The 17,831-nt window shown below is 35.7% G+C and overlaps 1 protein-coding gene across 30 annotated transcripts in view; it reads left to right on the top strand.

Annotated features, from left to right (window-relative positions):
- ptprfb (protein tyrosine phosphatase receptor type Fb) overlaps positions 1–17,831 on the top strand; it is a 368,812-nt gene that overhangs the window by 251,789 nt on the left and 99,192 nt on the right. For 15 of the 30 annotated variants that reach the window (XR_012389639.1, XR_012389633.1, XM_009298467.5 and 12 more), the window contains 2 exon segments: positions 829–1,134; positions 7,107–7,300. Coding sequence is in view for 22 of the 30 variants with exons in the window: in XM_009298467.5 (XP_009296742.1) it covers positions 829–1,134; positions 7,107–7,300 (500 nt within the window). In the remaining 8 variants the exon portion in view is untranslated. 30 annotated transcript variants of the gene reach the window in all.

The raw sequence follows: 17,831 nt of genomic DNA, 5'->3' as shown, positions 1-17,831 counted from the left end.
TGAGTTGCTAATTTCAGCAGGAGCGTGGTCAGTCAATTAACAGGGGTTGTTCATCGTTAATAATCTTGCTATCATCCAATCATTTAAAGAGATATTTTTTCGACAAAAAATCAGAATGGTCTGCCTTTCTAATCTCTCAATTCTAGATCACTCCGCCACTCTGACTGCCAACACATTTAACAGATCACTTCCCAAGCCAGGGCAGAACATGGGTGTTCTGGGATCATGCTTAACACTGAGCTCGGACCTCCTTCCCCAACATAGGAGTGAATCGAGTTTTTAGTCTTTTCGAGCTCAGAGCCCTCTCTGTGGGCACAAACTCGTGAAACTACTGCAGCCTATATAATGTTGAATGTAATGGAAGGGAATCTGATAATGAAAAATGTGTGATTTTGCCAGTCAGAATGGTCTATTTATATGTAGTTAGTGACAGAGTGCCAGCATATGTGTCTCACATAATTAATAATTCAACTTTAGATTTATGAATAGTTCCATGCATTGAAGACCAGGACCAATTTAAAGTGCATTCAAGTCCATGACTTTATAAAAATTTTACATTGTAATCAACAGGAGGTCTATATATTATAATAATATTATTGTTCTGTTTGAGAAATAACAATAAAATGCTATTATTAAACTCGAATCTTGACCTAAGTGTATCGGTGAACGCTATTGCCAGTTTATAGTACTAATTTTACAATCTAAAGATGCAGGACAAAGCGAAATGCTATTTGTCATTGTGGCAACCTCACAGTCCAGAAGCAAGCTTAAGTCAATTGAATTTAATTTTGCTTGATGCCTTCCCCATTGCCTTGCCCCTACCTGCAGCCCCCTCTGCCCCCCCTCAAGACGTGCACCTGCTCAGTCTGAGCTCCACCAGCATCAAGGTGAGTTGGGTGGCACCACCCGCCGCTAGCCGCCACGGCGCAATAGTGCGCTACACAGTCAGCTACCAGGCAGTGAATGGAGAAGACACAGAGCGCCATGAGGTGCCGGACATTGGAGCGGATGCCTCCAGCTGTGTGTTGGAAGGTCTAGAGAAGTGGACGGAGTATCAGGTGTGGGTGAGAGCGCACACTGATGTGGGCCCCGGCCCCGAGAGCACGGCTGTGCGTATCCGAACCAATGAAGACGGTAGGTCTGAAGTATCCTGTATGGACCACTAAAACTGCTGTGCTACTGCTGGCTGCTAACTTTCTCATCACTTTGTCTTCATTATAGTTCTGCTTAACTCCTTTTTAGCATGACTAGCAATTATTTATGAGCAATATTTTCTGTGTGCTGCTTTCCCAAGGATTTGCTTTCCATTCTACAGTCTCAAATGTTTCTGACTAGAGTAAATGCCCTGATATGCTTACAGTACTGACTGTACATTATAACTTGCACCAATTTATTCTTTAATTTTGCGTGAACTATTGAGTTTTTGCTTGTTATAGAGCATTTATATGTGGCTCTGGACTTCAAAACCTTTTAAATTCCATTTACATGTGACTCTGGACTTTAAAACCAAAAAAATGTATAGGTGAAAATGATTGATTTTTGTTTTGTGCCAAAAATAATTTAAATATTAAGTAAGGATAATTTTTCATGTAGACATTTTGTAAATTTCCTACTTTAAGTGTATCAATCTATAATTTTTGATTGGTGATATGCATTGCTAAGCACTTAAAATGCTATTTTCTCAGTATATAGATTTTTTTGAACTCAGATTTCAGATTTTCAAGTAGTGTTTACATTTTACAGTAATTATTGTATTAAATATTGTAAGTTAGTATTTTAAAAGGAAGGAAAAAATAATGAACAACACATTTATAACAGTATTTATTCATGTTTGTTAAAATTAGGTAATGGAAATGAAGTTGTCATGCTAACAAGCATGGATTTGGATTTTGATAATGCATTAGTTAATGTTGAACTTTGATTAATTAATTCTTATTCATATTGGTAGTACATTAAATAAAAAATATATATTTTTGTAATGTGTGTCTTAAATAGATGCATGTCTTCCAAATTTTGTCCTATCTTGAATAATCTATGGAAAGCTTATTCCGCTTTCATGTGATAGAGAAATCTCTTTATACATCACATGTTTTGTAGTGCTGGGTCACATATAGCTTTATAGGACCTTAATTTCCTTGCTTGTTAAAATGATACAGAGTGATAAAGGATTTAAGTCATATACACACCCAATAATACCTAACCTTGAATGAAACCTGGACCGGAAAGCTTTGTGTTCTCCTTAAGTGTGCCAATAACCTGGAAGATGGGGTAATGAGATTCAATTATAATTAGAGCGTCTATAAGTGAGGAGGGAACAATTTAACAGAGACATCCTCTTAAAACACCATTAAATCGGTAGACCATTGCCCATTGTTCATAGCTTACTGTCAGCTTATTACTGAACGATGGTCTAATTGCACGACACTTTTTTTCAAACAACAGACACAGCTTTCCAGGACATCCAGAAGTTAGATAACCAGTTTGTCTAAACCAGGTGTTTTGAAACTGGTATCCAAGGACCCCCCTAAGGATTGCATCCAAGTCCATGGAGGATTTTTAAGAGAAAAAAACGAAATCAGAGATACTGAACAAAATATTAATAATTTTAAATATAAATGTATTTATTATCATATTTAATCTATATTATTATTTTTTATAATTCACAATTTAGCAGCTTTTGTTTAGATTGGTTTAATCACCGCGGTGACTGAAGCTCTGCACAAAACTTTTGGCCAGCGGAGAAATTAAAATGGTCGTGCCCAACTGAGTCTGGTTCTCTTAAGGTTTTTTTTCTTCACTCCTATCAGGTGAAGTTTTTTTTTTTCCCTCTGCGCTGTCGCCACTGGCTCGCATGGTTCAGGATTGGTAGAGCTACGCATTGATGAATTTGCTCTTCAGTGTTTGAACTCTCAGTAATGATTTAAATCACACTGAACTGAGCTAAACAGATATGAACTTAAACACTAAAAACTGAACTACACTGTTCCAGTTACTATGACCACCTTTCAGCCGTGACCCATCTCTGTGAAGCATCCATACACCCTCATTCACTCAAATACACTACGGACAATTTAGCTTACCCAATTCACCTGTACCGCATGTCTTTGGACTGTGGGGTAAACCAGAGCACCTGGAGGAAACCCACGCCAACACGAGGAGAACCTGCAAACTCCAAACAGAACACCAATTGACCCAGCTGAGGCTCGAATAAGCCACATTCTTGCTGTGAGGCGAACATGCTACCCACTGCACCACCGTGCAACCATTATTATTATTATTATTATTATTATTATTTGCTTAGATTGCAACCTTGGTAAGGATTGGAGAGTTTTAAAAAACATAAACAAAACATATAATTGACCAAAACCTTTGAATTGTGTTTTTTATTTATTTTTAAACATACTGTACAAAACATTAAATTTTTTTTCTTTGGAACAATAATAAAAATAAAAGCCGAAAAACAATAAGGATTATTAATTAAAAGTTTAAGATAAATAAAAGGTACAATTTAAGCAATATAGTCTGCATTATAATGTAATACTTTATTATTGTTATTATTATTATTTGCTCAAATTGCAGCCTTCATAAGCATTGAAGAATTTAAAAACAATAAAACACCTATAACTGAATTATAATTATTATACAATTATTATTAATATGCTCACTTAGTATAAATTATCAATACAATTTTCAAAAAGTAATGCCTGTTTTCGACGTGTTCGCTTGAGAGTGCACAGCAAAAGTAAGGTCATCACTGTTTGCGGAGGTTCGCTTTGGGCGCTCGCGAAATAATTTCGGCTGGCTTTTTTATACTCGAGTAAACAGTTCGCGAGTCGCCACATTTGATTTGAGTTGAATATGAAACACTTTGATAAGATTTTGTCTGAAACAGGTACGACTGTACAGACATATTTATGATCCGTCCATGCGTGATCATAGAGATAACCAGATAACCAATTATTCTTGGCTAGAAATTGCAACAGCAGTGGAAAAGGAGGAAAGTTTTTTTGTTAAAAAGTTTGGAAAAACCTGAGGGATGAGTTTGTTATAACTAAAAAGAGGCCATGGCAAAAGTGGAGACAATTACAGAAATATGTTTTTCCACCATTCATAGGTTTAACACGTATGTATATGTTGCACTTTTAAATTTAAAACAATTTAGTAGTTCCAAAACTATATTTAAGGAAAAAATTATTTCTTTGACATCTGGAAAGGAATATTTGAACCTATTTGTTTACAATATACTTATGGCCTATTTTTGTAGGATTTAATGGTGATAATGGTCAAGAATGTTGGACCATTACTGCCTTTTTAGCATATAAGAAGAGGACAAAAACTAACCAGACAGTAATGTGCGAATAGTGGAGCAGGCTAAATCTAAAAAAAAAACAACATTGTTATTAGTAAGTGTACTTTTTGTGCTTTTTTTCTTGCCATAATAAAAATATATTTGTAGAGCAACCAATATTCTGTTGTCACTAACATATTAATAAACGTTAATAGGTAAAACTGTCCAAGATATGAACAAAAGTAAGTGATGCATCAAAGTTTGATTAAAAAAAATTGTGAATGGTTATAAAAAACGTTATAATCATTAATATAATTTATGAAAAGCATAAAAACAAATAGTTAAAAAATCATTAACAATATTAATGATATGATGTAGTTCCGGAATCTTTCTACTTCTATGTTTATCCATTGGATTTTACAGTGGGTTTCTTTTGACCGCCCCCTGTCGTTTTAAAGAATCTCACAATGGTGAACGCATCGAGTTTAAAAGCCTCGTCCATTTCGAGAGGTACGTGCAGCAGCACCTCACGTATAAATCAGTCTTAAAGATGCAGTCATGAACATCCGCCCTCAAAGCAGTTACTCACTCTTACTCACCGTCTGTCCTTTCTCAGTTGTGCTACAGCAGCTTTCATATGTGTGCCTGTACAACTTTCATTGCCAGCCTATAACACACATGACTTCAGGCAAAATCCTGAGTGGTTTTGATAAGGTTTCGACTAGAAGTGTGGGCTGAGGAGAGAAGCGTATTAAGCGTACGAGAGCAGTATAAGACCGGATGTGCTCACTGCATGCTCCTTTACCAGACAACATGCGCTTTGTCTTTAAATAACAGGATTTGCTCTGCTCCCCGGAGCATGCAAGGCTTGTCCTGCACGCATACACAAGCACCCTTCACTCTTTCAAGCCACGTTCTGCCCTTCACAGCCTCCTTAGTGCTGGAGAAGTGCAGTTACACTTGATCCTCCAGAAGCCCTTCTAAGAGCACGGCTACACGATAGCAACTGACTTACACACTGCAATGTTTTGCTTCTAAGTTTTTGAGTACTTTCTTAGAGACAACAAAATTATAGTTTACACAAAAACGACCAAAAAACGATGTGTTCTACATGCCAGGATATTATGTGCTAATGACATTTTGTTAAGAAACACTATGTACTTGAACACAAATGGTGCTGTTTGTCAATTGCTTGCTTTTCTTTTTGTATTTACTCATCTTTTTCTCTTTTTTAAACATTTCACCTCAATTTCTGTCAACCTTTTATTACAATATTATGCCTAAAACCAGGGTTTTGGGGATTTTATCATCTGCTCTAGTCTTTTTTAAAGTAATTTCCATCTGTAAGTTCAGTCTTATGAAGGATTACTCAGATGAGCGCATCCTCATCACCTCAAGGTTTATTTTTCTTGCTTACGCATCATTAAATTATCGCAAGCCTCATTTGCTTTGATTCCGATATAATAAATATTCCTTAAAGGTGCCATGAAATTAAAATATTTTTTTTAGATGTTAGAATCATTTTTAAGTTATTTATAAGCTAGTGTGCTCCAAAACAGTTACAAAAATCCCATTCAGAAGATATGAATCTTATATAAACATGTAAAGCTTGTAGTTGTCATTTCCACCCAAATGGATCAAAGGTTTTATTCACGTTGCTTCATACTACAGTTTCTCATCACATCATAACCAATCAAAAGTATCTGACATGCCCCGCCCCTTTCTAAATGCTTTCCATTTGATGCACTTAAGCTCAGCCACTCTTACTGGCAGAGCTGTGATAAAACAAAACACTATTAGTGTTTTTTTTAAAGGGGAGGAGCTACACCCTTTTTCTGTGTTTCAGTTGAGATTATGTTAAGCATCGAATAAAATTGCAAAATTCAAAGCACTTCACAGGAGTTTTAACCCCAAATGGTAAAAAAGTCAATACAATTGATACTGTAATATTAACACTGGAAGAACATGTTTATTTAATGTCTAAACATCTACAAAAAAAGGGGATCTTCTTGACTGAACTTTATGTTTTTATAGCTGTATAATTTATACAATTACATACAAGTTATTGTTATGTTACTTTATTTTATAATTGTCTAAATCCTTTTTATAATTGTATCAATGACGTTCATTAGATCTCATCCACATTCAAGTCTAAAATTGAAAATGTATTTTCTTGACCCTGAACCTTAAAATGTTGATTTGTTTTGTTTGTGATTTAAAAAAAATGTTTAATGAGCTTCACAGTTACGAAATACATTTACGATAGATTAAAAATATATTTTATTCTGAAAAAAATTGAACTTTTATCATATAGGCCAGTGCTGGGGAACCTTTTTTTCAGCAGAGAGCATGTTTTTGGCAAATACATGAATGAAAAATGGACAATATATAGATTGTTTTTCTTTTTGCCATCACCTCTCATGAATGCTTTTTGCATTTATGCAAGTTTACCATAGAAACATAAAGTGTTTACACATAAATTGATCGAAATGTCATTGTATTGTTAATTGAGATCTTATTCCTTTTGCTGAAAAATTACAATAAAAGGAATCGTAATTGTATTTTTTTAGTAGGAAACTGATTTCTTGTGACGGTTATAAAATTTTAAATCGTAAAATATCATTGATGGGAGACAACTGTATAGTCATGTATTTTTGGTCAAAGAGCCACATGGCTCACGAGCCTTAGGTTCCTTACCACTGATATAGGTTAACAAAGTTTGTAAAACAAGTATCTCTCATCAGCCAAACTAATTAGCATTATTAAAGTTTTTTCCAAAGCCACACACTAAAGTTTAAATATATCTGTTCCTCTTTAGTGCCAGGAGCACCGCCTCGGAAATTGGAAGTGGAGGCTTTGAACTCCACCGCTATCCGTGTGACATGGAAACCTCCTCTTTCTGGAAAGCAGCATGGCCAGATCCGGGGATATCAGGTCATATACTCCCGGTTGGAGAACGGGGAACCACGGGGACATCCGAATATAATGGATGTCGCTCTGCCAGAAGCACAGGTACTACTTGCTAATTCTTTATTGTTGTGTTTGACAGTTTGTACAATCTGCTGGATGCTTTTGTAATTGCTCAGTTGGGCTCTGTTCCAAACCCCAGTGAGCTTTCCCATTGGCTGCTGTCACACATAAACAAATAACTACCTTCTGAGGGAGCATGATAAATGAAATTGGACTGATTAGAATATAAATGATGAGAGTAGAGGTTGGTTTTAGCATGTTTGATCCACCGTATCAGTATTGAACTAATAGTGTAAGCAAGAAAACAAACAATTGTTAACGCTAACACTTAAAAATATTGTATCAGATTTAACTAAATGAAAAAAAATAAAAGAAAAATGTTTACATTGTAAATCAACTTTTAATCGACTATTAACTTAGTGACATATATGTACTTTTTAGTTTGACATGAAAGTGTATGTCTGATACTGTAAATTAAGGTTCCACAACAGGTAATTTTTTTCTTGTACAGACTTAATTTTAAATATACGTGTTTTAAACTAGTATACAGTATGTCAATAAATGCTAGGTTGTTAAACCAGTTTTTAAAACACAGATCAAGGTTTCAAACCTGAATAAATAAACTGAAAATACCCTTGAGTTGACATTTTTACAGTGTATAAATACATAAAAAAGTCATTTATTATTATTATTATTAAGATTAAATTTTTCTATATTTCTGTACAGCAACTTTTATTATTTTATCAGCTTTAAATTTTAAGTTTAATGTTTTTTAAAAATATTTCTATTTGCTGTTTTTTGTAGCTTAATTGTTTATTCAAGTCAGCTAGTGTGTTTGCAATGGCTGAAACTGTTGCCTATGCAGCCCAATAGGGTTTGGAACAGAAACTTTGTTTATTGTGTTTTCAGGATACGTGACTAAAAATCTAATTCCACAGAAAAAACGTATTTTTCTGAGCCCTCAATGTTATGTAAAGTGTTGTTAAATATTTCATAGATGCACGCTATTGGTGGCCTTTCAAGAATCAGGCTCTTTGTAATTCCTAACATTAATACATATGCACTGCCTTGTTACTCTGTATTTTTTGGGGATTCGCTCATGATGCGTTAATATAAGGAGATTTAAAAGCGCCTGAAGAAACGTGGGTGCGCTGAGATGGAAGAAAGATAGTAATCCTTAGGAGGGATTTAGATATCCATGAATATCTTAAAGCAGACACTTTTTCGGAGATAGAGAGAATCAGACCAGGGGCATTTAAGTGCTTCTGCTCTCGAATTGTTAGCTGAGAATTAACTTGCGTAGATGTGTGTTTTTCTGCACTTTTGCTGCCCCCAAACAAGGGTTTCTCATTTACCTGTGTAAGCAATCCCCCTGTCTGAGCTAACGGGATCAAGACTTAAAAAAAGACTAAAAACAGACGTTTATGGACCGCTGTGGGCTTTAATGCTTTTCAGTAAATGGGCAGGTGACGTGGGTTTTCTGCTGAATCCAGAACATTATTTCTCATTTGCATAAGTACATACTAAAGCGAGGGAGAGCATGAGAAATGCAAATATCTCACCTTATGCATCAGTGCTCAATATACCTTCAAGAACTGGCAAGTTTTTTGTGTTGCCGTTAACAGATCTCTGCATATTTTATTAGGAATGCACAATACATTGGTACCATATAGGTTATAGCCTGATATTTGTGTATTGATTATATCAGTGATTTTCAAACTTTTTTCCATCAAGTACCACCTCAGAAAAAAATGTCTCAAACAAAAATAAAAAGTCAACAATGCATAAATACACAGCTTGACCAATTCCTGTACATGATTTATCCATTCATACATGCAGAATTTCTGTGATTCTCATCACAAGTGGACTGTGGAGTTTGTGTTAACCGCACATAGAGACTTTAATTCAGCTACATTCTAAGCTCTTAAAGCAAGGCAAAGTTACTTGAGTCTATGTTCTGTGTCCCATGACATTTGAATCACATTCAGATCAATTAGCCTTAATCTGAGGTAAATTAATTGACAGCTATGCTGCTTTACAAAACAAATAACTTCATATATCGAACACACTCATTATTTTACACAACTACGAACACACATTTTTTAAACACATTTGTGATAATTGTTCTAGCAATGATGCAGCATGAGGAAAGTCCTGAGTTTGCACTTACTGAAATGCCAACACAACAGCACTGGTGTGCAAAAGTGATTCTCTAGCGCATATTTACGCTGTAAGTGTCGTGGCTGTGCGCCTCTTTCTCTGGCTTGCCAAAGCGGGTTGATTTTTAGCATCTGATATAGTGATAAATTAAAGTAAACATTCTAAGCACACCGATGTGAATGTACATTTCAGGGAATAGCCAGTGCTGATCACATGAGTGTAATTGTGTGTGTCAGGGTTAAAAGTGTCATTTCATTTATTTCCTTTCTTTCCTTATTCAGTATTCCTCCCCGTACCACAGTTTGAGAACCACTAGATTATATTATTTGTTCATTTCTAACATTTAATATAATGCAAAAAACATTCCTTACATAGAGTTTTAGACTTGTTTGTTGCATACACTCTCAGAAATACAGGTACAGGGGCTGTCACTTTGGGCAGTACCTTTTTAAAATGTACATATTTGTCCCAAAAATATTGGTACCTCAAATATACTTTTTAGGTACATTTAAGTATTAATATAGACCTTTTAGGTACCACACTCTAAGAAATAATGGTACGTGAGCTGTCACCGGGGTGGTACCTTTTCAATAGGTACACATTTGTACTTAAAGGGTCAATATTGGTACCTCAAAAGTATATATTAGTACCTAACAATTTTAAAAGGAACACTTTTGTACTTTTTTGGGTACTAATATGCACCTTGGAGTTACCTTTTGAAAAGGTACCACCCCTTTATTTCTGAGAGTGCACTGTGGACTATTTGGGTACAAATATGAATCTTTTAAAATGTTTCTTCCCCAGTGACAGCTCCTGTACCTTTATTTCTGAAAGTGTGTGCTGTATATAAAATATACATTTTCAGAAACAATAAGTCACAATTAATTTAGTTTTCCTTTAAAAAAAGCAAAATAATCTGCCAATAAAGTAAGTAAAATATTCTTATTTCCAAGCATATAAATATAATATTTTAAGTATCCCATTGGCAGATTATTTAGCTTGTTTAAAGAGAAGATAAAGATTATTTCATTTTGACTGCTGATTATTTTATTAACAAAACACTTTTTACACATATAAAAAAGCTTCTTGAATAAAAAAAAATTGATAATCGGACTTGAAATAGAAAGGAAAAGCAGTTATTGCAGTGTGTCTAGGTCATCATTTAACAGCCAATAGAACATCGTTTTTTTTTTTTTTTTTTTTTTTTTATTGTTTTTCTGAATTATTAAATTAGATTCTAATTATTCATATCACTGCATCAGCCAGAATATATTAGTGGAAATATGAGTGTATTCAGCAATGAAATATTCAGTAAAATCCCTTGCGCTGAGCTTGAATTGTCTTTGTGACCTTTGTCTCTGGGGCTTGTGGTGAAGTTTATGTTTTGTCTGTCCAGAGTCTGTAATCTGTAACACCTCTAAACAAGTCCAAACTTGTAAACTTTGTTTAATGTCACAAGGTCAGCGCTTCCGAATGTTTTCGACAGCACACAAGACACCTTTGTTGTGAGTTTTTCAGCTTTTTTATTTCATCTAGCCTCCATCGGTGACACAAAAAACAATAGACAGCTTTTGTTTACAGTATCTGTCAGGTGAACTGCTGTTGACCTCTTTGCTCTCACAACACAAGGACACCTGCGCTTTACCTCTCTCCCTGTTTGGAAAACAACATTCTCTTCATCTGCCATGGCATCTGATGTGTTGTTGACTCATTTACTGCGAACAGTGATGTTTTGTCCCAGGACGTGACTCATTTGCCGTCATTGTCACCAGGAAGAAAGAAAAAAAACATTTACAAGACTTGCTGAGACACATTTGTAAATATCAGATTCTTTAGACACAATACAAGCCTGTTTACTTTCACCTTGTGTCTCTATTTTCTCTCAGACATTGAAGATGTATCATAAGACTCTTGTTCCGTTTATGTCTACATCTTTCTTCATTCTTTGACTCTTGCTCGTGGAAAAATAGAAAGCGTTGTTGCTTTGCTCTTTGGGATGTAATTGGCCAGGGAGAGCTGGTGAAGAAGGGAGAAAACATGTCAGAGAAGTGATGAAAATCCATTGTGTATTGTGTAACACTAATGGTTTGGCAGGGTGGTTGCCGAGTTGCTTTGATAAATGGCTTGTAGTGCTTTTTTTGTCTTGACAAAAAGATCCGGATTTCTCAAGACATCCATTTTTGTTCTTCTGGGGGTTGCCAGTTGTTCATTTTTAATATGTGCTGTTTCTCTACCACCTTTTGAGACTCTCTGGCTCTAAGAGCATGGTCTTCTGCATGGATGGGCTCTTTAAACATCTCAGAGGAGAGCATGAGTGTGTGTAATGTTTTTCATTTGCTCTTAGTATGCATTACTGAACCAATTCAAACCCTAACGGCTAAGCCACCTATGAACATTAAAACTCACCAGCTATCTACACATTGACAACTCAGATTGTTTTTGTTGAATTATATATTTTTTAATCATATCAACATGATACAAAATACACACCCTGCCATCAATTGCAACTGTAAAAGTTCCATTTAAATGGAAACTCTTCCTCTTTGTGGTGTGGATTGTAATTAAGCATTATTGAAAAGAAAAAAATGTGGGGTGGGGACTTGGTTATTCACCACAGTTAATCACCACAGAGCTGTTATTTTACGGAAAGGACCATGTATAACATTTTAATTACAATAATGCATTGTCAATAACATCAACTTAATTGCCTAAAAAATGACATTTACATAACTACTGTATTTAGATTTTGATTTAGTAAAGGATAAAGTATAGTTGTTGTACAGTATAAACCCGAATGGCTTTATTCTAAGATAACAACCACTCGTATGTACTTTATCCCATTTAATACACAGCTATTTGCCACAAATTGTAAAAAATTAACACAATGTTCTGATACATAATATTTTATTAGTTCTTTAATTAAATCCAAAGCTGACAGAAACATAATGGCTGAATGGAGCATACACTAACCTATGTATTATTCAGCCACAGTATTCAATGACGGTCATGATGATTCGATATTCTCAGATGAGCGTGTGTTATTCAGACGATGTTATCTGGAAATAAAATATTTTGGAATGTCGTGACAGACTAATCAGAATCAGCTATTCCGTACAGCCATGTAATATATTTTGGTTAAAAAGTAGAGTACATTAAAGTATTATGATGTACAAGGTATCATTTCAAAAGGTGTACTTTTGTACTTTACAGGCTATAATTTTTACCTATTTACCTTATTTTTTCATACAAGCAGGCGCAGCAATGTTGATCTGTTCGGCTCAAGACTTCCGGTCTAATTAATTTACATTTTTAGACGTTAAAAACAGCTTGTTACACTGCTTGATGTTGCAAACTGATATTTTCTTATTATATTATTCTCCTTTGTCTGTATAGTCATGTACACACTTTTTGTTTGTTGCGCAAGTAGTTTGATCATTTTTTGCTGTTTATGATTCCTAGTTATTTCTCTCATAGGCAACTGAATCGCAAGTTCTAAAACAATCACAAAAACGAGCACACTTCTGCATTTTTGAATAAGGTTAATATGATACCGATATGTGACCCTGGACCACAAAACCATTCATAAGTGTCAGGTTTGTTTTTAATTTACAAAACATCTTTATGGAACATGATCTTTACTTATTTAAAAAAATTATAATTTTGAACCATACAATATATTTTTGGCTATTGCTAAAAATAAAACTGTGCTACATACACCATGAGTGTTTTAGTCGCATTTTTAGGTACAAACACATACTGTACTCTTTTTAAAGCACCAAGACAGCTTGTGTATATATTCCTGATAGTGTATATTAAAAAACAATAAGCGAATGACATTTTTCTTATTGTGACCGTGTCACAGTCCAAACCCAGCATTTATCTCACTTAAAGCAACTTGAGAAGCTTTTCTCTCATCTGCCTCTCTGGCCTCAGTCGAAAGGCCAGGAAACCAGCGATCACTTGTTTGTCTGTGGGTGGGTTAAATGCATTTTCCTTTCAAACAGGGCCAGACTGGGAACCCACACACAACCCTCATTCCGGATCTAAATTTAACCAAGAGATTGAGTTAATTGATCCATTCCACTGTGCCACGAGAGCCCTGCAAGTGGCCGTTGGAGAGGCCTGTCAACCTTTCCATGAAAAATCACCAATAAATCCGCACAAGAGTCGCCTACAATTACAGCTGTCACTCTTCTGCGCTGTTTGGTTAGGATCCTGTTGCATTAGTTGTGGGTGTAGGATTGAAGAGGGATAGAGGAAATGACAGATGTAACAAGAGATTGGTGCTGGGGTTGTACGGCTTTTAGTGTACCTGAGATGGAAGACAAAATATGTCTGGACAAAATATGTATGGTTTGAATCGAATACATTTATACAAAAAAAAAAAAGAAAATTGAATTGGAGTGTGTTTTCAGCTTGACTAACTGGTGCAACTCTTTAAAGGTGCTGTATGTAGGTTTTTGAATGATATTTAAGAAACATGCTAAGAAAACATACTTCTTTATCTGAAAAACTATGCTAAAGTTGTTTATTCTTCTTTATAACCCAGCCACTGGCAGTTTATACAAATTATATTTCAGCATCCCAAATTGTATTACATTTCAGTCATGAAGGCTGCCTCAATATATGCGCATGTTGCCGAAAATGGACTTCTGGAGGACCAGGACCGTATGTGTGTCTGCGAAATGGGATACAGATTCAGAGTCAGAAAAATACACATGAAGTGATTTTTAATGGGCAAATAATATAAATTTTGCAATCATAAACATGTGCTGATCAGCTTACAGTAGAAAGTTCCCTCTTACTTACTCCTTTTAATGTCATCAACCTGGAAACCTGCATTTGCTTGGAGTTGTACTCCAGTGTTTTGAATTTGAACTGCAATGCCTATGTAACCCACCAGTCCTACTGCACCCAACCCAGTTTAAGCTGGGATTTAATCAGCGATTCTTTGCATGGGAGTTGGTTTATCTAACAAGGAGGCTAAACACCATGGCCTCTAGCATCTGTCACTAGAGCACCTTTTGAGATCAGAGGAGTGAGGTTTACCTGCATAGCACTTTGCTAGCTGGCCTCCGTTACACCTAGTTCAACCACTAGGTGTCAAACCTACATACTGCACCTTTTACAACATGCAAGCATCTGCTTTATGGCTAAAGATTAAATGTGAGATACATACAGGACCAGCTCTGAGGGGGTCACTCCGGCCCTGGTGGGCCCAGTGGCAGATGAAGAAGAGAGAGAAGAGCCCTTTATTTCCCCTGATTATTATCAGCACCATCTTCTCCTTTCATCTCTTGTTCTCCAACTGGGTCTATCTGACAAACGCAGACTTCCATTACTATTTTAATATCCTTTCTGAAAATTGCCGCATTTGGCTCCAGCTGAAGATTCCTATCAGTTCTGACCTGCTTTTTCTGCTCTCTGAAGCATTTTAATAAAGTAGGCTAATTTATTCATCTAGGATTCAAAGAGAACGATTCTGAGGAGATAATTTTTGTGAAAGCAAAGGCCTGTGCGTTTAACGGAGGCTAAAGTGGCACGTGGAAAACAACAAGCCATTAGAAAAGCAGATAAGCGGGAAAAAAATGTCTCATTAACTCGAGCTCAAAGAGGTTGGTTGTGTTTATTTAAGCGCACATTTCTTATGTTGGTGCTTCGGTGGGATTTTTTGGTGATGTTTGTTCACCAAAGGAAGGAACAGTTGTGGTTTTGGTTCCCTTTTGATGCACTTGTGTGAGTGTGCGCTAAGTGCATGTTGGTTTCTACAGCGTACGATTAATAGGACTGTTAAAAGCAGCAATTCAGAGGGAGTCCGTAGAGAAGTAAGTGAATGCAGCAAAACAATGATGACTACATGATTGAAGTACAGTTCTTAAGTGCAGACCTGAAGGGTTAGAAGCGCTCTCCGGCCCATTATATCTGATCAATGTTTCAGCCTCTACACTTTCTGCTCAACTTACCAGCATGACTTCAGCACCTTGCCGTGAAAGGTAATGACGGTCGGTTGGGCCTGCAGGCAGCCGTGCCCAGGGTAAAGTCATTGTAACCAGACTTTTGGGAAGGCATGCCCTGGGCAAAGCTGGTGGATTCTTGAATGATGTTAGATGCTTTAAATCCACCAATGAGATTCCCTTGGCGAGCTAACAAGGCACCACACTTGCCAGTAGGTATCATAAAAGATCGGCTGTGTGAGGTTTGTGTGTGGAAAACGATGTGTTAGGCAAACCTTGGCTTCCACATAGTCTGCTAATGGTATTGTTATGCAATATACACACAGATAGAACTACATCAGCTCCATCATGAGAAGCAATTATAGGATATGGATGAATGTTTGCAGAATGATCTAATATAGAAAATTACAGTGTGATGGTTGTCTGAATTTGTGATGTGCTTCGCTGCTCTTTGCAGATTCTGTGTTAGAAAGGAACAATTTCCGTTATTTTTTTCTTTCTGAATAGGAATATCAGCTCTGTTTGGGTTGGCTCTGTGCTGGATTTTCGCTCCACGTGACTTTTTTTGAGAGAGGGCTGCAGTTTTTGTCAGTACATTTGGATGTTATCAAGCTAGCGGTGTGATGGAGATAATGGGATTTCCTGCTCAACACCACCAAGACATTCGCACCAAGAAATAGGCGTTCTCGCCTTCATAAGATTATTATACATAAGAAACAAAGACGTTATACATTATTATGACAGTGTCTTGTTTAAATTAAAAACTTTTTAGAATATTTAGTTTGGACAATGTGAGGAATTCACTTTAGTGGATGTTTGTCAGAATACGTCAATCAATGTGTATTGTCACTATTAGCCAGCAGAGACCAAATTGTGTGTAAATGTGAGAGATGTAAAGGTGAGATCAAATTTTAGGAGGAAAATCTGTTTATATCAGATATGTCACGACTATTAAAGTCACTGCCAGATATTGCTGCACAATATTTCATTTCAGCATCGATATCAATTCGCAATAGTCACAGCAAAGAGTCTGAATTATAGTTGACCAGGAGCTACAGAGTTGTATTTAATCGCTGTATTCATATGAAATGTAAATGATTTTTCCAAAAAAAACGAGCGAAAACAAGATTTTTTCACTTACCCCACTAGTAAGATAATTACTTTAAAACAAACAAATAAAACTCATAATTTTCACTTTTTTCCTCTGACGGTGAAGATTAAACAATAGTTTTACTTGGTCTAAGAATTTTTTGAAATATCTGGACTAGAAACAAGATAAAGATAATCCTTTTTTTTTTTTTTTTTTTGGAATTGTGATTATTTTATTTCTCTAATTAAATATTATTTAACTCCCCAGAAAACCGCCAAATAGTACTGTTCAAAATATCTTGTTAAACTGTATTCATATTGCAATATTTATCCCAAAAAAAAAATCCCAATATCAGATATTTACAATATCGTGCAGCCCTACTGCCAGATAAAAATTCTGAATTGTGAGATTCAAAAATTCATTCTGAGAATGAAATTCTGATTTTATTGAGTTTTCTCAGATTTTGAGAATTACAAGATCTCACAATTGCATTCGAATTTTGAGGGGTAACATTTGCATTTTTCTCTGTTAAACTTTTTTATTCCATGATAGAAACAAGATTCCATTAAAAAAGATTGACTTGTGCAATATTATTAATATTTTTATGCCACACCTGACAACTGCAATCTGTGAGCTCGGGATTTTACAGAATGCATTATTTAATTGAACACGTTATTTAAAAGAACTTTGAATCAGTCAGTCTAAATGCTAAAAGTTTCATTTAATCATTCATTTATTCATTTTCGGCTTGGTCCCCACAGCGGACTGAACCGCCAACTTATCCAGCATATGTTTTACGCAACGGATGTGGAAACTGCAACCCATTACTGGGAACAATTCATACACTCATTCACACACATACACTATGGGCAATTTTAGCTTACCCAAATCACCTATACAGCACGGTTTTTAGACTTGTTAGCTAAAAGAGATCTAAAACATAATAATAAAGAAATTGAGCTGCGCAATTACAATATCAACCAATACTCCTAAATGAATCATTATGACCATCTGATAACCAATATGATACTGTTTATATTGTCAAAGTTGCTTATACTATACATGGGTAACCAAGCAGTGCATTTGTATCAAATGTTTTGAATTGTACAATATGTCTTTTTGGGGGTCAGTTATCAGCTCTGTACTGAATGCAGTCCAGGTAAGTGTCTGCGAATTGCAATGTTTGCCACCATGCTGAGACTAAAACGTTCTTGCACCAGGTGTAAGTGGTGCAATAGTTGTCATTTCTTTCTCCCACAGAGCAACGGAACGAAGCACCTCGCCTTTGTTAGCAGTACATACCACTGCTTCTTTTACCTGACATTATGCAGCACTGTGTCGAATGTGAAATATTGTCATCTGTCCTCCT

The sequence above is a fragment of the Danio rerio genome, chromosome 2 (genome assembly GCF_049306965.1).
Source record: "Danio rerio strain Tuebingen ecotype United States chromosome 2, GRCz12tu, whole genome shotgun sequence".
NCBI classification, from domain to species: domain Eukaryota; kingdom Metazoa; phylum Chordata; class Actinopteri; order Cypriniformes; family Danionidae; genus Danio; species Danio rerio.
Note: the sequence above shows the minus strand (reverse complement) of the source record. Positions and strands in the feature narration are given on the sequence as shown.